Source organism: Eublepharis macularius, chromosome 17 (genome assembly GCF_028583425.1).
Source record: "Eublepharis macularius isolate TG4126 chromosome 17, MPM_Emac_v1.0, whole genome shotgun sequence".
Taxonomy (NCBI): domain Eukaryota; kingdom Metazoa; phylum Chordata; class Lepidosauria; order Squamata; family Eublepharidae; genus Eublepharis; species Eublepharis macularius.
In genome coordinates, this window is record NC_072806.1 from 2,516,767 (window position 1) to 2,538,588 (window position 21,822).

Consider the following 21,822-nt stretch of genomic DNA (forward strand, 5'->3'; position numbering starts at 1 on the left):
TCCTCTGGAGCAACTTGGGGACTTGCAACCTTCACCTATTCTACAGATTTCTGCTGAAGTATTCCTCTAAACCCCAGAACATATTCTAGCCTTTGGAGTGCCCACTGCAACCGCACGCAAAGCATACACCCACCAGATCTTCCACTGCTCAATGCATTTCACAATGGCCGCTGGAAACAGTGGCACTCCAACATCAGTGGTTTGAGCACATTGCTGGAGCATGAAAAGGAGGGAGGGAGGGAGGCAGGGAGGAGTGGCCGGGATTGCAAGTGGTGGGCAACTGGTTTGTGTGTAGGATTTCCTGAGGAAGTGATGGACAGCCCCTCTAAATGCAACAGCAAATCATAAACTCAACTAGCAAAGTATTGTTAGTGGCTGCTCTTTCCAAGATCTTGCTCCCAGATGCCTTTTGGACCCAAAAGGAGATGTCTGCATGGATGTAAGCCGCCCCCCCCACAAATAAATATGCTGCAAGAAGGGACCTTCTGAATCTCAAAAACTTCTACCCTGAAAGTCTTGCTGGTCTCTAAGGTGCCCCTGGACTCAGATTCTGCTGCTCTAATGCAGACCAACATGGATACCCCCCTGAAACTCTTTAAAGATATGCTGTTGTAAGAATCAAGCGCAAAAAAAGTGGCTGTACCTGTCATAAGTTGTCAATAAATAAGGGACACCACCCACGGGATATCAAACATTAATTTCATATATTAATGAACAATTCCAAATATTTGACAAAATATTCAAAGTGCAAAGTGCTCAAAACTATTTCAGCATATTCATACAAAATTCATCTCTTAGAACAATTCCCTTCAACACCATTTACAAATAACCCCGTAGCCTTTACCGGGACGCATGAATGATTTCTTTCCCTTAGAGTCTATGATTGATGATGTGAAGCTCCTGAAGAAGCAGGCGCGAAATCTGCTCGCAGCCGGCCTCAGATTGGGAACATTCCATCGGAGTACGTCTCAGTATCACAACCTTACCTCAAGGGAGAGACCTTTTTGGCATCACATACTCCATGGGAATTACACCTTTCCATCATGAGAAGAAATTGTGAATATTTATTGTAAAGGGATGTAAAGGAAGAACAAGAGAAGCATTTGGACTTTAAAGAGTTTGGTGGGAATCGTCGTCCTACGGGTTATTTGTAAATGGTGTTGAAGGGAATTGTTCTAAGAGATGAATTTTGTATGAATATGCTGAAATAGTTTTGAGCACTTTGCACGTTGAATATTTTGTCTAATATTTGGAATTGTTCATTAATATATGAAATTAATGTTTGGTATCCTGTGGGTTGTAAGAATCAAAGCAGTACCCTGCTGGATCAGGACCGAAGGTCTATCCAATCCCTGTTCCATACCCCGTAACAAAGGTGACGCTTTCTCTAGATTTTGTCACCTGGCTGCAAGACTCAAATGGCATGGCTGTGTCTCACCGTGGAGATTCCGTGTTGCTTTCACAGCCAAACTGCTTTAAATAACTCTCCCTGCATGGAACAGAGCGCAGCAGAGAGCTTTCAGACCATCCACCAGACAAAGGATCTTCCCCCAAGAAAGCAAGACACAAGAAATCGGGGTATTTCATTTTTTATTTTTGCTATTGTGTCTGATATTAATTATGGGGCCATGGCAATAAAATTAATTCATGCAATAAAAGAGCCCAAACCCACCAAACTGGCCGCCTTTACATACAGCAGAGAGAAAACACCCTGTTGAGAGGATTTTGAAAAGCCCCATAAATTCAGCCAAAGGGGGAAACAAATATTGTGTAGAAATCAACTTAGCAGCAGTAAAAATTTTTTTAAAAAATAAAGTGCATTTGGCTAAAGGACTGTTTTCAAGAAAATATGAGCTCTGTTCAGTAGTTTGTGGCTGATTTGCTATCAGAATACAGCTCTTGGGCCCCAGCAGCTGAAAATGCTGAAATGCTACCTGGCAAAAGAATTCAGCCAAGTTGGGTTTATGGGGAAACCAACGGCGTAGCAACTCTTAAGTGGAGATTCCGGTGGGGGATCAAAAGAGGGCAATCTTGAACGCAGGGGTTCTCTCTCCTTAGTGGCCTCTGCTATCTAAGGGGGCCTTTTCAAAAAGTTCTACAAAGAAGTGACACACAAGCGACATGTGTATTATCCCATCCAGCAGTCGCAGAAAGGAGGTTGGCTACAGTGAACCAACTGAGTACCTGCAACTGGGGCAAGTGTCCCACTATTACCTACATGCAGGTTGCTTCCAGGACGAAAACAGCTCCCAACATAGATTTTTGGAGCATGTCAACCGGCCCTACCAAGTATTACTTAACCCTGTACATTCAACAGATGTAGGATCAAAAAAGCTGACCCCACACACTGCAGAGACTCACCCAACGTGGCCCCAGTGGTTTCCATTCCTGTAATCCAACGTTCCTGGTTACAGGGACAGATCCAGCACTGGGTGCCATGGCATGTTTGAGCAAACATGTATAAGAGGTATGGTGAGGGGAGACAGCGCACTCGCTTGCAAGCGGGGTGGGGCCAAGGTACTTGTTCCTACGTCTCTGCTACATGCACGAAGTCTGCACAAAGATCGGCCGGGTGTTCAGGACTTTTGTCTCCTGCAAGTTAATACAGGAGGAAGAAGATACGGGAAGTCGGAATGCCCATTCCCAACTTATCACCCTGCCCTGCTCTCTTGTCTCCCTTTGCATTATACGGCCTTCTGGGGCCACGCTAAGGAACCCATCAAAATATTTTCTTTCAACAACTCACCTAAGGGCAGTTTCACTTTTTGCAAATTAAAAAAAAAATACAGAAACTGCAAAGGGACCCAAATCCGCTAGTTTGTCACTTCCTACAACCAGGATGGCGCTGCTCTGTGCCTGCTTTTGGGTGCATATGTGTATCGGGGGGTCTTCTTCATACGGCTGCATTCTGGGACCTTCTCTCTGGGCATTTCCCATCCCTCACTCCCACACACTACTATGAACAGCTCAGAGGCTTTTAGGCCCAGGGGACACTCGATATCTAATTCAGCAGTATTTGCAACAGCTCTGCGAACTCCAATGATGAAGAACAGCTGAATTGAAAAACTTTGCTCAAGGGAAAGGGAAGGTGCTGAAGAGCAGGACAGAAAGAGGGAGAAAGGGAGAGCGTTCACCTATCTCGTTCAGTACATTTGTCGATGCAAACCTCTCTCTCTTTTAAGGAAGTAAAAATCAATTCCATTACATACTAGGGCATCCTGCATACATCCAAGGATTCACACCACCCCGCAGCCAGGAAGCACCTTACCCCGCTCACCAAACCAGGCAAACTCAGTTTTGGCTAGGGGCACAACTGGCACGGTGCCTGGATGCACACAGATCTAGAACCCGGGTCAGATGCTGGCAGGGCTAACTGTAGATCTTACAGAACGCCAGGCGAGGTGCCTCTTGGTAGCCCACTCTTCTGCCACGGCCTCTCCCTCCTCCTGCCTGGTCATCCGCTCCTCGTTTAGACAAAGGCTGAAAGCAGGCGGTGGCTGCAGCTGTTGGCTCACACAGCAAGCCAGCCGGGACGGCCACAGAGACTGGCAGCACTCACTGCCAAGAAGAGCTGGCAAAGAAGTGGAAGTCGGGATTAGTCCTTCTAGCTGCTACCATTACTTTTTTCTATGCCCAGACACAGTTGAAGGGGTATGAGAAGGCAATGGCTTGCGGGCAAGAGGGCAAAATCCTACCTCGGCTACATGGCCCCCGATTGCATCAGTGGATGCTGCTCTATCGAGGTGCAGTGGAGTCTTCCTGGGGCTTTGGAGCCTTGGCAGCTGCCACGCCAGGCCGTTTCTCCAACATCAACCCTCAAAACACCACAAACCACCTCCAGCGGTTGGTTATTTCAGCGCGGAGAGGAAGCGTTTGTGGGAGTGTCGTCTCAGAATGGCGTGGCCTGCCAGAAATGGTTCACCTCCTGTTCAAAGCGGGCGCCATCCAGCCAAAATGAAACCACATTTATCGCTCTTGGATTTCAACAGGCTTAAAAGCAGGCTGAAATCCTTTCCATGGAGACCAACACGACTTAAAGGCGTTCCGCTTTGGCTGGATCGTGTCTTTATCACGCAGAACGAAGGACTGATTTACGAACTAAAAGAAATTCATTTTTTTGAGGTCTGGGGGAAGAGGGAGAAGTCCAGAATAAATTTCAATCCAAACACACGGGAAGGGATTTGGACAGGATCTGGTTCTCTCGGCACATTTCACCGGCAACTTGAACAGAAACAGAGAAGGGACCTCCTGACTAACCGGGTAATGCATCAACACAGACATTTCTCCTGCTAAATTCTGAGCTTAAGATCCCTAACCAGGAAGTGACAGGATTCTAAAACAAAGACGAGAAAAGATCATCATGCGGAAGGGAAGTGGAATTCTCTCAGTCCCGTGGCAGAAATGGAGACTGCCCAGCGACTAGCTGCTGCGCGTGCCCACGGGGGCTCTCATCGCCAAGAACGGTTATCACCAGCGAGTGGAACACGGGGTGAGGAACGGCTGCCCCCCTCTTCTCCGTTTATCTGCTCTGTTGCAAATATTGGTGGATGAACATATTCAGCTCGCTGTCCAACCACCCAGCTTTATTCCTGCACAGAGGAAAGAAAAAAGAAGAGTAACGTTAGCTTTTGGCTAGCAGCCATGCACCAAACCCCACCACTGCCCCAGGCATCCCCCACCCAGCCCTGGCCTATGGCAGGAAGGGAATAAGAAACTGGAGAGGAGACGGCAATCTCCTAAAAGCAGCAACAAAAATCATAAAGGGAAAACAAGAGATTAAAACTGGCAGCAGCAGCAGCATCAGAGGAGGGGGGCACTAAACTGTTCAGTGCCAGGCGGCAAGCTGTGGAGAGGGAATTCTAAAGTCAAGGTGCCACCGCAGACGAGGCCCCATGTCTGACCCCCACACTACCTGCCCCCAAAGCAGAGGGCACACAAGGCATGTCCAGTTCTTAAACATTTAAAAAAGAAAAGCAGGATTAAAAAATGAAGAATCTAGCCAGTCTCTTTTAATACCAAGAGAGGAAATGCACCCCACATAACCAGCCAAGAAATTCTAGACCTGAGCAGTTTGGCTTTGCTCTGCAGGGAGTCCAAGACCTCGATTTTCTGATTCAGGGCAGCGATTTCCTTCTCTAGATCGTCCCTCGTGACATCAACCTGCTGGCAGAGCTGAACAAAGGTGCCAGCCAGCTCCCTAGAGAGTTTCAGCAGGAGAAACAAGTTATTAATAATTCCCAAAGTTAATAATAATTTCAAAACCTCAAAACGCAACACAGAACTGCTTCTGAAACCTAGAACGCTGGCTATTTTCTCCACGCTACAAATTCCCAAAGAGCAAGAGAGACCAACCCCCTCCCAAGCGGTAGCCTGCAGCTGGCAGACCGTGGGTTAAAAACAGCCCAGAAAGGATCAGCAGCTGGCCCAGGAACTACACCCAAGGTCTCTGAACAACCAAAAGTGGATTTTTCATCTCCAAAAAGCCCAGTTGCTTCTTGCAGCAATTATCCAAGGACCTTTTGAGTGGCCAGTCACACGCACCTTTGACTCAAGCTCTGCCTCCTCACACAGTTTACAGGCAACAGCCATGACACCTGTACTGGCTTGAAACTAGAGACGGGCACGAACCCAAATATAAACCCAAAAAACCCAGAACCAGCCCGATTCGTGGTTCGTGGAAGCTCATTTCCACAAACTGGTCTACTGGTTCGTATTAAAGGGGGAGTTTAAATGGCCATTTCCCCAGGGAAATGACCATATAAACTTTTCTTGTCACTGCAAGCGGCAGGTCCCTTGAAACTATCAGCTGGCAGGCGGCAGGGCCCTTTAAAAGGCGCAAACTCCAGCCCCCACCCCCACAGCCCCAACCTTACCTTGCCCAGCCACCCTGTGGGCCCGTGACCTCCTCCCCCTCCTCCCGCAAGGGGCAGGAAGGCCGTTTTTGGCCTCTTCCGCCACTGCGTGGGCCTGCAGAGCAGCGAAGGAGGCCAAAAATGACCTTCTTGCCCTTCAAATGGCCACAGCCAAATGGCGGCCATTTGAGGGGTGGGAAGGCTGTTTTCAGCCTCCTCCACCCCATGCGGGCCCACAGGGACCTGCCTGCCAGCTGATAATTTAAAGGGACTTGCCCCTTGTAAGGCAGGAAACAGCCCTTTGAACTGTCAAATGCTCTCTTTCCTGCTGCTGCTAAGCGGCCGGAAAGGGGCATTTAAACCCCACGAACTGGTTCGTGAACTTGCCCCAGTTCGTGCCAATTCATGGTTCCTGGTTCGTGAAACCCCACGAACCTCATGGTTCGGTTGTTTTGTGGTTCGTGCCCAAGTCTACTTGAAACCACCCAGCAGGGCGACATTTTCATCCTCACCAGCTCAGCATAGGAGCAAAGCTACTCACTGCTGGACCTGATGGCTGCAATTGGAGCCCGTGTAGCTGACGATGAGTTGCAGCTTCTCGCTGGCGTACTCCACAAACTGGCGCTTGAAGGCCCTCTCCTTCGCTCTTGCGGTCCAGGTGAGCCGCTCGTAGACATACAGGAGGCCATAGAGGCCCAGGGAAAGAGCGATCAGCCGCCATCCCACTGCCTTCCAGACCTGCAAGAAGGGCAACGCCGGAGAGAAGGGAGAAAAAACTGAGCACAGAAGGTGACACGATGCCCAATCAACAAAAGCAAAAACGGTTGGCACTTGAGGCCTACAAAACACGCACACACAGATGAGATAGTGCGGTGTCACGGAATGTTCACAAATGCTCTGAACTTTCAGATGCTTGTGGCCCACAAAAGCCCTCCCCCTCCCCCACTGTGTGAGTTGCTGCAACACCATGGAAGGTTCATGAATACAGATTCAAGCATCCCACGCGGAGCAGCTTTCCAGAAACCCGCCTGCAGGGTGGGGGCAGCAGCACATGAGCCAGCCCTTCCTCTTCAGCTTCTCTTCCAGACCTACCACTCCGCCAACCACAAGGATGCCCATCGAAGTTCTGGAAGTCAGCGATGCCAACCCAGTCACCATGGAGACCATGAGTTCTTCCTGGGTCAAGGATCCCTGAGGCAGGGGAGGCAGGCTGGGGTTTGCGGGGGTCAAAGGCAAAGGGCGCTGAACCTAAGTAGAGCGGAGGAGGGGAAGGTGCAATAAAAAAGAAAGAACGATTCACACCCTGGAAGTTACGGACTGGCTATTTGCATACCCTAAATCCTGCTTTAGGCCAAGATCAGTTCTCAAAGCAATGAAAACTGATACGAGAGCACCTAGCAACCAAAAACATTAGCCCTCACACACATGCATGTGCGAATGCAGAGAAAAGAATTAAGACACGTGGACCAGGTGAGGAAGAGAGCAGTGGCAGAAAGGGGGCACCTGGGGAGAGTCCTTGTTGCCAGCATCATGCAGAGTAACAATTTCACCGTTTCAGATAACCAAGCCCGGGAGGAGGGCAGGCTGTACTGGATTTCTCCCAGTTTTAAATCTATGCAAATTTGCATTTATAGATTGAATTACATTGTTTACTGAAATGTCTTTGAAATTGACTGCACTGACTCACACGGTGAAATCTGCCCTACCTCTCAGTGAAAAAGGCAGACTATAAATAAGGTAAACAATATAAATAACAAAACCACCAGCCTGCTGCCAAGGGCAAGGGTCTGCAGCCAGCTTCCCAGCTCTCAGCCAGCAGAAGCAGGCATCACGCAAAGATCCACATCAGGCGACTGATCTGCGCCATTGCTAATAAGCCCACAAAGGCCTCCAAGTTGCCTCATCTGTTGAATGCAGCTTGGATTTTGGCTCGTAAGGTATCTAGGGTTAGTTCTGATTTGAAGATGCAATTCTGGGTTGGCTCTTCTTCTGGGGAGAATTCCAAATCCTGCAAACCCCTTATCTTGTCCTCAATTCAGAAGGACATAGGCTAACCTCTCACCCACTTTCTTCTGGGCATAATACTTTCAATAGCGCCAATGCGTCTCGATCTAGCAACCTTGATACCCTCTGATAACTGAATTCTGCTGGTAAGAAGGGATGTTTTATTTTCTCTGTGTCCTTTCCTCCAGTTCCTTCTCTGCCTTAAGGAAAGTAGGCCATAGGTGGCCAAAACCAGCTTGCTGCATCAAATCAGTTTTCTACAAAAGGCTCTCTGGTACTGATTTCTTTTGGAATCTTATAGAATAATATAACATATGCATAATATTTTATAAGTGCAGCTCTAAAAGCAGTATATCAGTTCTTACACAGTTTCAAGTCTTCTTGTTTCAAGTGTCATATTCTTACAGGTTGCATTACAAGTACTACATTGGCTCCTGAGCATAGGAAGAAAGTGCAAGGCATATATGTGTTGTATAAAAGCAATATATAAAATCCTTTTCTTCAATTCTATATCCATCAGCAGCAGGGAAACTTTAAGCAGCAGCCACAATGGAGTTCGCTGAGCCATTATCCTGCACCTCAGAAAGTATCCTGCAGCTTAGAAATTCCTTACAACCTTCCAGACTGAGTACTGTTCGCAAAGATCTCATTCATGCCTACCAGAAAATCAAAAAGGCAAAGCGAGATGACCCCACCTGGTCGCTGTAACCCATCAAGGCCCGGCGGCTGCTCTTGGGTCCCAGGAACCTGTTGACGAGCATCGTCCACCCGAGAGAAAAATGGAACTCGATGTCTTCTTGGAAGTCAGCACAAAGCTTGTCGCAGTTGAGATCGTAGCTCAGCGCAAAGCGCTGCCGGGGAATCAACATGTCTACCTGTCCCCGCATTGAGGCTGGTAGGAGGGGCTTTAAGCCATCTTGCCGGAAGGGAAAGCAAACAACAGGTTAGAACATGCCGGCTTGGCTTCTTGGTTAGTGCTGATAGGGACACGGCTGTGTGCAGAGGCACAGGGGCAAAAGAAATACATCTCCACCCACAAGAGCTTTCACTGTAAATTTCAACAACAGGGCAGAAATAGCAGAGAGAACCAAAAACGAACAGTCGTGTTCAAAGCACGTCACATACTTTCTTACAACGACCCTGAAAGGCAGGACTGTGCAGTCCTCCCCCAGCTGAGGCTCAGAGATAGCGGCTAATCTAAGAACACCCACCAGAACCATGGCTCAGGCTCCCGGCCAGATACATCACAGAAGAACACTGGCCTATTGTCAACAGACCGTTGAGCCCTTCTTGGTTGTGCAGAACATGTCTGAAGCAGCAAAGCCTTGCTTTTGTTCAAAAATGAGAGCTGCGGGTGGCACAGCATGACCAGATGCAACCCTGGGTCTCTGCAATCGCATTTTGCTAACCAACGTGCAATCAGAACATTATGGAGAATTCTAGATTTTTTTTTTAAAAAGTAACATCTAGTTTGGCCTTTCGTGGGTTATGCGAAAAACCTCCCTCCAAGTCCATGGAAAGCCACTACCAGAACTTGACGGTCAGACTCGGTTATAAGGCAGCTCCATGCGCTCCCATGGCCTCTGCTTGCGAGTGCTCACCTATCATTTCTTGCTGCGTGGTGTGCAACGATGTCGTGATAGAGGCGGAGCATCGTTCCGACATCTTCCGACCCAGGCCTTCCTCAATGTGCCGGTGAAGTTCCTGGAAGGCAAGAGACAGCCACATGCAAAAAGGTGCCACACGGACTCCAGCGGTATGAAGAGGCCGCGTTAAGCAAATTGCTGCGATGGAGAAATCAACCCAAATTAAAAGCAGTCCAAAGATTTGAGTTAAACAAATCACGTTCCTTTCTCTTGCCAATAATCATTTTGCTGACATGAAGCCAACCTGCTCCTTCTCCAGGGTCATTTTGGAGGGAAGTTCCAGGCACTGAATGCCGTTTTTACCGTGGCGGTCAGAATTTCAGGGGCCGGACTACTGGGAATGAAGCAATTCGTACATCTTAAATGCTGCTAAGGATACATCCCTTGTGCAGTGAACTCTATGAATACTTGGCAGCAGGGCTTTTTTTCAGCGGAAATGCGGTAGAACAGAGTTCTGGAACCTCTTAAAAATGGACTGGGCTGGTGGCCCCGCCCCCTGATCTCCAGACAGAGGGGAGTTTAGATCGCCCTCCGTGCCGCTGCCATGTGACCATTTTTGCCGAGGGTGATTTAAAAACTCCCCCCTTGTTCCAGCTGACCCAAAATGACATCATTGGTCCTGGGAGCACGCACACACTTTGCACGTGCACATGTGGTACCAGGGGCACCACCTCCTGCCAAGAGTTGCCCCTTGTACTGGCAACCCACTGAATTCCACCACCTCTTTTCCCAGAAAAAAAGCCCTGCTTGGCAGGAAGGACCCTGCCCTCATGTTTTCCTTGTATTATGCATTTCTCAACTCAATGCTTACGTTGAAAAGTTCCGCAAAATACAAGCAGATCTCAAGATTGTTTTTTTCTTGGGTTAATACTTGAACCTGGCAGCCCCCCCCCCTTGTAGGAGTAGAGGATTAAGAAAAAGGTGAAAGTTTGGTAGATTTTTTTTAAAGGTAATCTTAAAAATAGAGGCATTTAGAAATGTCCTTGTAATGTGACAGGCAACATATTTCTTTTGCAGTAAGAGTTTGTGGACAAGTTTTGATTTTTGCTACACTATCTTATTTCGTTTTTATTGACAAGTCTGTTATATTTTTAACTTCTTGCTATCTTCAGGCTACACAGCTCGATTGCTATTATACAAAACACTAAATATCTATGTAAAAATACAAATCTCAGCTGCTAAATGAGAAACACAAATAATGAGTTTGCTGGAAGCTTAAGTGCTAAGAAGATGCTGAAACCCCTATAGAGGGACATTGGATTTCTGGAGCAATCTCTCTTACTCACGTTCTTGTACACTTTTATAACCACTGGAGAGGGATGGAAATCCAGTTGGAAATCATCCACCAACACATAGAGGCGGCGGATCTCCTCGGCCATCGCATTTGACACCTGCAAGTGCAACCATGCATTAGACGGATTGTGGCAAGATTTCATATCATTTGTGCAAGTGTCAACATTTTGCTTTGCTAGAATTTGTGAGCGCTCAACGAAGCTGATGGCCAGATGACACAGAAGGAAAGCACTTCATCACACAGTGCATCGTTAACGTGTGGAACTCACTGCCACAGGATGCAGTGATGATGGTCACCAGCAGAGAGGGCTTTGCAAAGGGATTATATAAACTTGTGGGAGAAGACAGGGCCATTGTGCCTATTAGCCACTATGGCTAAGTGGAGCTTCCATGGTCAAGGGCAGCATACCCTTGAATACCAGCGGGAGAGAAGATGCTGGACTAAACCGTTCTATGGTTTGACCCAGCAATATTCTTGCTATACTCTGCAGAAAGAAGAGCCAAACGGCTGCCAATTCAGTTCTTGCGCATCTTGGTTTAATCCACATCAATTATTCTGTGTCCCACGGGGAAGAGGATGGCTGCCTGCCCATCGCCCTCCTCAGAGCGGAGGCTTTAGGATAGAAAGTAGAGGAGGGGAGAGGTCCGTTAACAGATCCTGGCCCTGGTGACTAAAGGGAGCCTCCACATTCAGAGGCAGTCTACCTCAGAATACCAGTACTAAGAGGGGAAGGTTTTGGCCTCTACATGCTGCCGTTTGCCCTTGAGGGCGACTGGCCGGCTGCTGCGTGAGACGGGATACTGGACTAGATGCATCCAGCAGGGCTCCTCTTACGTCCCTCCACCAGCCACGGCGTTCTCAGTCAAACAGGGGGACAGACAAACAGGCAGGAACAACAGTGAAGACAAGCAGTGGGCTTTTGAGGGTTGAAGGAAGGAACTTTGCCTCTTGAAAGCTCATTTCCTAGAAGTCTAGCTGCTCTTCAAGGTGCTACTGGACCCAAGTCTTGCTCGTCTACTGCAGACCAACTCGGCTGCCCACCTGAAACTCTCTCTCTCTCGAGAGGGTTCTCTGCCCCGAGAACCTTCCCGTCAGAACCAGTGTGGCTCAGTGGTTAGAGTGACGGACTTTGGTTCAAATCCTGCCTTAGCTACAAAGCTCACAGGGTGACCTTGGGGCAGGAACCGTTTCTCAGCCCCATCCACTTCACTGGATTGTTGGGAGGGCAAAAGGCGCCGAACCAGGCGAGCCACCCTGAGCTCTCCAAAGGAAGAGCGGGGCAAGATAAGCCAACAGCGACACGCCGCCGGTTCCAGAACGGAGTGCTGCTGCTTTCTGAGGGGCCGCTGGCCTCACCTGCCTCTCCGCTTCTTCCGTGATCTGTTTTATCTTCAGTTTGTAGTCCTGTGTGAGCAGCTCCAACTGCTTGTCGATGAACCCTAAGCGCTCTTGCCGATCCTCTCGCATCTCCATGCAGTAAACTCTGGCGGGGAGGAGGACAAGGCATCGGTTGGGGAACACGGGCGGGGGGGGGGGGGGGGAAGCACATCCTACCTGCAGGCAGCAGGACGACCGGGTGCCTCTGGCTGCACCAGACAGATCAGGTTGCAAGAAATAGCAAAAGAGACGCGACAGGGAACCTCCTAATGGTTCTGACAGGCCAAAAGAGGACTGCCAAACAGTGACCAGCAACGCTACACTCCTTGCACACCTAAGCACACAGGATGAAATGTGGCACAGCCCTAAAAATCAACCCCATCAGTGCAGAAAAGATTTGGGAGCAAAATCATTTCATTTCGCCTGAGGTCAGCACAAGCATCCAAAAGCTTATTACCAACCCATCCTCTTTGTCTACATCACAATCCGTGGTGGTGGTGTAGTAAATCATATCAAAGTAGGATGTGGGAGACCCAGGTTCGAATCCCCAGTCTGCCATGGCAGCTTCCTGGGTGATCTTGGGCCAGTCCCACACGCTCAGCCTAACCTACCCCACAGGGTTGTTGTAAGGATAAAATGGAGGAGAGAAGAGCAACGCAGGCCACTTTAGTTTCCCATTGCGAGAAAGGTGAGATGTAAATATAATAAAATGAAAATTCTGGGCTCCAGCGTTTTGCATTTTCCTCCACATCTTCTCTAGGAAATCCTAAGCATTCCTCAAGCGTGGCCATCTTCGGGCAAGACATCCACAACCACTCACCTCTGCTCCTGGGCAGCCGTGTGCACGCAGTCCATGATGTGGCGCACTTCCTCCGCGATCTGCTTGGCCCGGACCGTGTGCTGCTCGAATTTTGTTTTCACGGCTGACTGTGAGATGCACTCCTGGGTGAGTGAAGGCAAGAAAAGGGCAGGGCTGTGAAGGCGGCGGAAAGCAGGCAAACATCTCTCCTTTTTTCCCCTTTCCATCCTTTGGTTCAGAAGATCCACCCTCAACCCCAGGAAATCTCTGATTTTTGAGGTTTCACAAAGCATCACTCACCCACTTTCAGGTCTTAAGGGACAGGATCCTTTCTTCTTTAAAAGAAATGTTTAGGATGCTACACCTCACCTCTTATGTTTATCTTGCAAACATCCACAGCATATCAATGCCACAGTCTTCCTTCGTTGCTTAATTTTATTGCAAGGCCTATTAATTTTTTTTAAAGGCCAATTGCAAACATTTCAACAAACATATTATTTTCTCTACGTATTGATGGACCCGCCAAACGAGTCAGCTGGACGGATACGCTTTTGGAGCAGCTTATAAAGCCAACAGCACTCACCTCAAATCTTCTCTCAAAGTTCTGGAATTCAAACATTCTCACTTGGAAGCCTTCTGCCAGGGCACCCCCTAGGAAGAAGAGCAATAGAAATCTCACATACGCCCAGGCTCCAGGTCTCCCCACCACACATACTCTTTATGAAGCCAGATTCCAAAAATTCTGTCACCTGGGAAAAGGCTATACAGATAGGGACAGCACAAAAGAGCAAGAGTCCAGTAGCACCTATAAGACTAACAAAATTTGTGATACAGTATGATCTTCTGTGAGTCACAGCTCAGTTCTTTAGGTATGAGTCACAGCTCACTTCTTCAGGTATCTGAAGACTCTTGCTCTTTTCTACTGCTACAGACAAACACAGCTATCCAGCTTGATCTATCTCCAAGAAAGGGACAGGTTTGATTTTGAATGGCTGCAGTTGCCAGAGGCAGGAACCAGGCACCTTAAGCATATTCCTATGGAGAAAAGTAAACTGGGACCTTCATTCCGGGCACTAGGTGGTCCCGGACAGACTTACAGCAAACTCGAAGGGGCGAGGGAGAAGCAATTTGTTGGGTACATGGATATACTGGTGAGGCAGCCTGGCCAGGTGCCAAACTCAACCCCCAAAGAGATTGAAGATAGGGGGGAATCAGGGATTCACGGGAGGCCAAGTGGTGTCCCGAACTCCAGAGCAAGGGGTGGAGCTACGGTAGCCCATATAGGAAGGTTCAGTGGAGAACAGGCCAGTGGTAATCCAGGGCCGTGGCTGAAGACCGGGCTTCAGAAATGCCAGGGAGGAAGCAACCCCTGTCCCTTTCTCTACTCAAAGGGAGCAACAGACAGGCCTCCCTCACCCCCTTCGGGCATCCCCTGAGCTTTCTGGATCCTGGCGCTCAACACCTCCTTTGCCGAGACAAAGAAGATGCGGTCTCCGGCCTGCGGGCGATCCACCACTCCAAGCTCGTCCACCAGAAAACTGGTGCAGCGCTCCATGTGCTGCCGACGTACCTAAATAGGAGAAAGAACCCCATGCTGATGTGCGGAATCCCGGCTGTTGGGCACGAGAACATCTGTTCCCTGCCTCCCCCTCCCCTGCATTCTATCACAGCTCAGAAAGCAGGCTTGCTTCCATCTAAGGAAGAAGGGCAGTTGATCTCTGCAGAAGCACGCACCTCTTCCATATACTCTGGTTCGGAGGCAGACGCATCCCATCTATTATTCAAGATGAAGATGTTCGGCCGAGACAGGCGGGCATTCACTTTGTGGAAGAACTGCTTCTCCTGCGTGCAAGGACCAAAAACTAGCACGTCAAGGGTGCAAAAGGCGTCAAAGCAGGTCGCAAAGCCAAACCCTATGCCGCATTCCCCAAGTTCCCCCTCCCATTTGTGCTCTGGCACCATCAACAATTTGCTTTCTGTGCATGCAAAAAACCACTCTGCAAATACTGAAAGTTTAAAAACTCCCATCATTTGGCTGTTCTACAGGGGATTTTTCCAAAATGTGGCCAGACTATTCCTATCACCAGGTAGATTCTCTGTGCCAAATCTTGGATGGACAAAACGTCGGGGTTTTACAAGGAAAAGAAGTCTCAGGAAACAGTAAGAGTTATTATTACTACAGCAAATGAAAGCACTGCAAAAAAAATTTACCTCCCAACAGTCTTTTTTATACTTATTGAATTTATTGCTCTGCAAGAGTAACCCAATCGATAGGAGGAGAGAAAACAGGTTGTACCGTTTGCATCAGTGTGGACTCTGAGTTGGCCACCAAGACAAACACATCAGCATCTAAGCAAAACTTGTCAATCCAGCTGTCCAATTCAGTGGTGACATCAATTCCCGGGCTAAATACAAATAGAGGAATAGCAAAAGCCAGTGTTCTTCAAGCAACCAATAGTTCTTCCCTCTAACATTTCTTTTATGAATGAATAGCCCCTTTCAAACTACAACCCCTCCCAAATGTCTCCTAAATTGAAGCCCCTCTCTCAAGGACAGCAACAGCTGTAACCAAAATCATTTTAGGGGATTAATACTTTGCACGAACAATCTGATAATTCGATCTACCCCAGAAGGAAACAAACAACATAGCACCTAACAATAAAGCTTAGCAACTGTGGTGGGGGAAGCACCGATCTAAAAGAGAGAACAGTTTTACAAAGCAACCAGCAGTCCAAGCAATTATCTAAACCTCCTACGGAGCTGACTTAGCTGGCTGCAATTAGCAGGCTGGAGAATCCAGCTTAGAAATTAATTCCTGTTAAATTGCCTGGCCAGACACACCAAGACAGAAAACACAGCCAAGGTCAGCGATGCCCTGCGTACCGCCTACGCAGCCAGACTTGTTTCTGGATGGCTCCCCAGCCAAAGTGCAGTGGGAGAAGGGTGTGGCCTCTCACCTGTCCATCAGAACCAGGTCATCTTTCAAGAGCGGGCACTTGGAATTGGGCCACATGACGCTCACGAGGCTTCCAGCATTCAGGAGTTCATCTTGGTGGAGGGCGTGGGCCAACTGGTTGACCGTCTAGGGAAAATATTTGTTAAAGTGGTAAATTTTGCAGCAGCTGGAAGCATCAATCGCTACCAGCAATTGGCTCATGGCTGCTGAGAGAGAGCCAGCAAGGCAGCCCTGCCACATGGCAGCAGCACATTTGTTCTAAGCAAGCGGCAGCATGAGTTCCTCTGAACGTGGGCCAGAGAGAATCTCGGTATGGGGGCGGCGGTGCAGGGGCTCTCGGCAGCCCTGCATGGATTTACACCAAAATTATTATTATTTATTTACTATAGATTGTGCCTGCAGACCAAGTTGTAACTATCCAGGGTGCACCCTACCAAGCATAGATGGGGTGCCCCCTGCTAACTGAACACCCATTATCAAGTTTCACCCACCCCACACAATGTGGGAGGTGGGAGGTGGCATGTCTTGGGCTAGAGTACGGGCAAGGAAATGATTAAAGAAATATCCAAAGAAAGCAGGCTCAACTTTAGGGAAACCGAGGAAGGGGTGTCTCCGAGCCCCAAAGGCAAACACTCACCTTGACACTCTTCTTCTCCTCGGAGCCCTCTGTGAGCAGGAAGGCGTCGTGGCCGTCCGTCCCCTCCACACGTAGGAAGCAGTTTGTGGTGTGCCCGATGCCTGAGGGGAGGACCTTATCCCACAGCATGGCATTTATCACGGTACTTTTCCCATTGCTTGTTCTGCAACGGATAGAAAATAATTTGCGAAGTGATAGAGGAAGAAGCCAGTTTTGCTATTCCCCTCAATCAGAACTCTAATCATTTGGCAACGCTGGGGAGAAGGGAGAGCCCTTTTTGCCCAAAGGGGGGGACACGGAACCAGCCCTGCCTACGTCTTGCTGAATATTGTTTCCCAATGCACCACTCACAGCTATGGGAAGAGCTACTGCAAGGCTTATTTGTTTTCATTCATTTCATTGTGTTATATATCTGTTTTATTATATGTATTTATATGTTGTTAATCTGCTCTGAACTCGCTTGTGGGGAGAGCGGAACTATAAATAAAATAAAATAATACATTTTGTCACTGGGGACCCACGGCGGAGTACAGTAAAAACTTTCAGTATATCAATGAGCAGACTGCAAGACATGATAACATTTGAATCGAATGGCAAAGATTCCTAGCAAGACAGAATAATGCAGTTGGGCCGAGATTGCAGAATGGGGAAGAAAAGATTGGTCAGTGCCCCAACTCCTTCCCTCTACAGAGGCTAAAGGACCGGTTTTACGAAAGCCAAGCTTGCCTCTGCCACCAATTCACTCAACTGCCTTAAGCAAGCTGCCAGTCCCTGTCACCATATATAAAAAAGGCAATCATAATAGCGGCCTACCCAACAGGGCTGTTGTTAATAGTGATGCAACATGCGAAGTGTTTTGATTGCTGAAAGTACTACAGTTAGATCCTATATAGGATAGGATTTGAACTCAGGCCTCCCTAACCCAAGTCCAAAGCTCCACCTGCTACACGAGAGAGGTTGGCTTTTCCAGCTGAAAATGAACTAGGAGGCTGACTAAATCGGGTGGGTGTTTGCCGGCAGGCGCAGCAACTGCTGGCTGCATTTCTGGGTCAAAGGCACACGGCAGCTGCTGCCCACCACAGACTTCTCTCCCTTCCTCCCCCAGTGCCAAATTCCTTCTCAAGCGGAATGAGCAAGCCGCCCGCCTTACTCACCGGCCAAAGAAGGCCACCTTCATGTGCCGCCGGGCCAGCACCTCACTGATCCCGCTGACCTTGGACAGGTAGCCTTTGACCTCCAGCACCTGCTCTTCTGTGGTGACGGGGTCCAGCTCCACATTCTTGTGCGTTTCTGAAATTGCAAAAGGAAGCCATGGCTGAGCAAAGCACAGGCCTTGGCGTACAGGCTCCATCCAATTAGAATCACAGGGTTGGAAGGGACCTCTAGGGTCAGCTAGTCCCACCCCCTGCACAATGCAAAAAATTCACCAATACCTTCCCTCCCCTACACACCCCCAGTGGCCCTTGCTCCATGCCTAGAAGATGGCAAAACTCCATCAGGATCCCTACCCAAACTGACCTGGGGAAAACTGCTACCTGACCCCCAAGGTGGCGACTGGCCAGTAACAAGATCTCCTCAGGCAGTGGGCCCTGGGAAGGCCCTTCTCTGCTCAGTGAGGTGCTGCCGGTCAGAGAAGTCCGCTGGGCCTGATTAAGGGGAAGTGGCAGCCTTGAGGGGAAGGGAAGGGTCTCAGCACCCCCATACCTGCTTTGCACGCAAAGGGGCCTGGGAATAATCCTTGGGCATCTCCAGCAATCCCAGGGGGCTGGTCCTGGACACGGCTGTTCTCTGAACAAGGCCCGAGAGACCCAGAACAGTAAATACTGAGCTAAAAGGAACAACGGAAGCGGGGTGGGAGGACTCCTGTTCCATACCCTCCAGAAACGTAGCGCTTTCCTGGACGTAGGCACCCAGCTGTTCAAAAATGCCATTGATCTTCTTCTTGGCGGTGACGAAGTGCTTGAGTGGGGAGGCGGTCACGTCTGCCATGTGTCTCTTGTCCTTCTTGCCGGTGATGATGGACTTTGGGCGGGAGAACAAGAGGGACATTGCGCTGGAGGGCAGGGAAGAAAAAGACAGACAGCTAAAGAAAGGATTTGGTATGAGCAAAATGCAAGGCTGGCCTGACCTGGGAAATGGCGTCCTCCATAAACCGGTCTAATTCTTCTTTTCCCTGCTAGCACAGGCTATTAATAGCTATTAACCAGGGTAGCTAAATCGAACCTCCCCAAGCAAGCACAGTCTACCCTTTATGCCAGGGGCAAACAACAGAGAAGAACAGTGATTTTCATTCCTGCCTCTGCGCTTCCCAGTCTGGAAGCAGGATGCTGGAATGGATCCAGAGGGGAAGGTAGGGATGAAACTAGATACTCCAGTTGTACTACTATTAATTTAAACTGCTCCATAATTCATGTGGTGCTTAGTGCTCAGTAGCAAGGGGAGAGAGGACGGATCAAGGAGTCAGGAATCTTAAAGGGGGGGGGGCAGATGGAATTCCAACATTCTCATTGGAATCCCCACATTCTGTTCCCACACCAGCTCAGCATTAAAGAGCTGGATTTCCAAAAAAGGATATGCAAGCTTTATATGAGCAATCACCCCACAACACACAGCGGATGCTCTACCACTCTCACAAGACAACACCTTAACCTGGAATTCAGCTACCCTGATCCATAGCCACAAAGACCAATGATGTCAGCAACTGGCTAGCTTAGGGCTGGAAGAAAAACAGAGCAAGTCGCTTTGGCCAATTCCTTTGACTTTAGCACAGCCTGAGAACGAAATGTGTTGAGTCTGGTGAGATTAGTTGGGATAGATAATTTTAAAATAAATACATTTTAATTAGACACAGATTATTTCATGTAACTGTTCCCATCAAAAAAAGATCCAGAGGAGTTAGCCGCGTTAGTCTGTAGTGGCAAGACTTTATTAAGACTTTATTGTAGCATAAGCTGTCAAGAACCACAGCTCTCTTCATCAGATGCATCTGACGAAGAGAGCTGTGGTTCTTGAAAGCTTATGCCACAGTAAAGTTGCTTAGTCTTAAAGGTGCTACTGGACTTTTTACTATTTTGCATCAAAAAAGAAAGGCAGCATTGCTTAGAGGCAGAGCTCATGTTTCACGTTTCACAAGGGAGCCAGCATTAAAGAAAAAAATCAGAACAGAGCTTATTCCGGCAGCTAGAACTCCGCTGCTGGTGTTTAGGGACCTGCAATCTGGACTCTTCCTTTGTCACCTCTTAAACCCATTAACTTAGAGGTCTCGGTGCCGCAAGAGGCAAGGATGGCCAGCTGCTTAGCTGGCGCTAAAGAGGGATTAGACAGGTTCACAGAGGTAAGTTCTATCAGTGGCTATTCAACAAGATAACTGAAGAGAAATTTCATTTTTACGTAGCTGTTGTCTGGATACAACAAAGGGGGGTGGGCAACAAAGGAAGGCAGCTGGAAAGTACCAAGAGGCTGCTGGAAAAAATTAGGACTATAAGGAGCGTTATTCTGATTCTGCAAAGCAAATGGCAAACAGATCTCTCATCAGTCAACCACAGGACTAAATTAGCAGTCCCCCGCCCCCATCACACTCTGATTAGCCACCCCACTAACTTTTAAGATGCAGGTTGAATTTTCAGAAGCCGAGCATGGTTATCCTGTCCTTTCCCAAGACGTGGAAACAGCACAACAGCTGCTGTACAAGGGCTGAATCCAGTTGTTTTCCTGCAACCACAAACAGTGAAAAACATAACACATTTCAGGCGGGTAGCTGTGTTGGTGTGCAGTAGAAGACCGAGATTTGGGTCCAGCAGCACCTTAAAGACCAACTAGATTTCCAGGGCATGAGCTTTCGAGAGTCAGAGCTCCATTCTGAAGACACATTTAGAAGTGGAAGTAGGTTGGGGTTTTTCCAGACAGGAGCACTGCAACACCAGAATGCTGAAATTGAGTTATTTGCAAATTGGGAACAATGGACCCTGAGACTCCTGTCTTGAGCCCTGCTTTGTTCTGTGCCCACACAACAGTGAGAGTCTCTCTACACAACATCTTACACGGGATGCTCAAGTGTAGGCAGATGCAATGTTCTCCGGGAAGTGTAGTTTAAAGAGCCAGCGGAGATTGTTCCTTAGAGGGTTTGTCAATTTCAACTTTGCCTCCCCAAAGGCTCTTTCAGTTTCACTTCTCCAGTCTAAAACTGTGTGGGATGGCAACCATAGGGCAGTGAGGAAGGGAAATGGGCTGGAGCTGCCTTTCAGAGCCGGGCTTGGACCTGGAGAGGTTATAATGGGCTGAAGTTTACCTTCTGGCATTTCACAGCACACAGCTCCAGTGTATATCAAAACCTTTGCCCTGCCGCCGGCTCTGTCTTTTTAAACTACCCTTCCTGGCTACTATTCCATCTCCTGACACCTGTTCTTCAAGGGTCAGATGTCTTGTGTAGAGACACTCTCAGTCCAACTTGCTCACCTCCCAGGACAAAGCACCCCCCCCTTTCAGGTGCCCCTAGCCTTGGCACATCATGCGCTGACTCACCTGCTTCCTTACACAGTGGTTGCTCATGATGGAAGCAAAGGCAGGTTCTTCACCACCACCCTCCATGCACCTTGCACAGCACACAAACCATCCAAAGCAACTTCCCCCCACGTAAACTCTGTTATCAATGCTCCGCATTTCTCGCGCACATGCTACCCCGCCCTTCCCACAGCCGGGCCCAGCTCGACTTTGTTCCAAGCTCCACCAGCCTCTCGGAACCCTCCGGGCCCTTCCAAGTGGCGCGCGCGACCAATGGAGCAAGCACAAGTTCTGGATAACTCTCTGAAACCACGTTCCTGAACACGCTTCGCACCTACCTGGAGCAGGCTGCCAGGTGCAGGTGCCCAGGGCTGGGGCGTGGCAGGCAACCTGATCCCCACCTGCCACGTGCTTTGCACACGTGCAAGAGCTGCCCTCCAAAACACACCGCCTTGCACGCCTGCTGGAAACTGACACGCCTCGCTCCCCGCTCTCATTACAAAAGGGATCAAGTTCACACGTGCCTGTAGCAACACGCACCTGAGGGGCCGGCTGTATCGTGTGTAACCGCTGGCACGCGTTGCCTTCCCTGCTTGCCCCCCAAAGCGCTTCTCCCCTTTCACCTTCACCTTCTTTCTTTCTGCGCTGCAGCAAGTGAGAACCAAGCCCTGGGCGCCGTCAACAGAGAGCGCCGGGCAGTGATGTCACGCCGTCCGCGACAGCCACGCCCCATTTCTTCATGGGAGTTGTAGTTCCT

The 21,822-nt window shown here is 48.9% G+C and overlaps 1 protein-coding gene across 2 annotated transcripts; it reads right to left on the reverse strand.

Annotated features, from left to right (window-relative positions):
* Nucleotides 1-1,580: 1,580 nt before the first annotated feature.
* On the reverse strand, nt 1,581-21,718 carry MFN2 (mitofusin 2). 2 transcript variants are annotated; one of them, XM_055001303.1, is made up of 19 exons: nt 21,606-21,718; nt 20,166-20,276; nt 18,440-18,618; nt 17,720-17,855; nt 16,566-16,728; nt 15,930-16,054; nt 15,269-15,377; nt 14,707-14,814; nt 14,389-14,542; nt 13,556-13,623; nt 12,994-13,115; nt 12,153-12,279; nt 10,789-10,893; nt 9,458-9,560; nt 8,552-8,772; nt 6,945-7,100; nt 6,394-6,590; nt 5,063-5,197; nt 1,581-4,589 (listed from the first exon to the last, which is right to left on the reverse strand). In XM_055001303.1, exons 3-19 carry the CDS (start codon nt 18,612-18,614, stop codon nt 4,520-4,522), a joined length of 2,274 nt encoding a protein of 757 aa, XP_054857278.1. In that variant the 5' UTR covers nt 18,615-18,618; nt 20,166-20,276; nt 21,606-21,718; the 3' UTR covers nt 1,581-4,519. The 2 variants fall into 2 exon arrangements, with proteins under 2 accessions (XP_054857278.1, XP_054857279.1); XM_055001304.1 differs by lacking the exon at nt 6,945-7,100.
* Between the last annotated feature and the right edge of the window lie 104 nt (nt 21,719-21,822).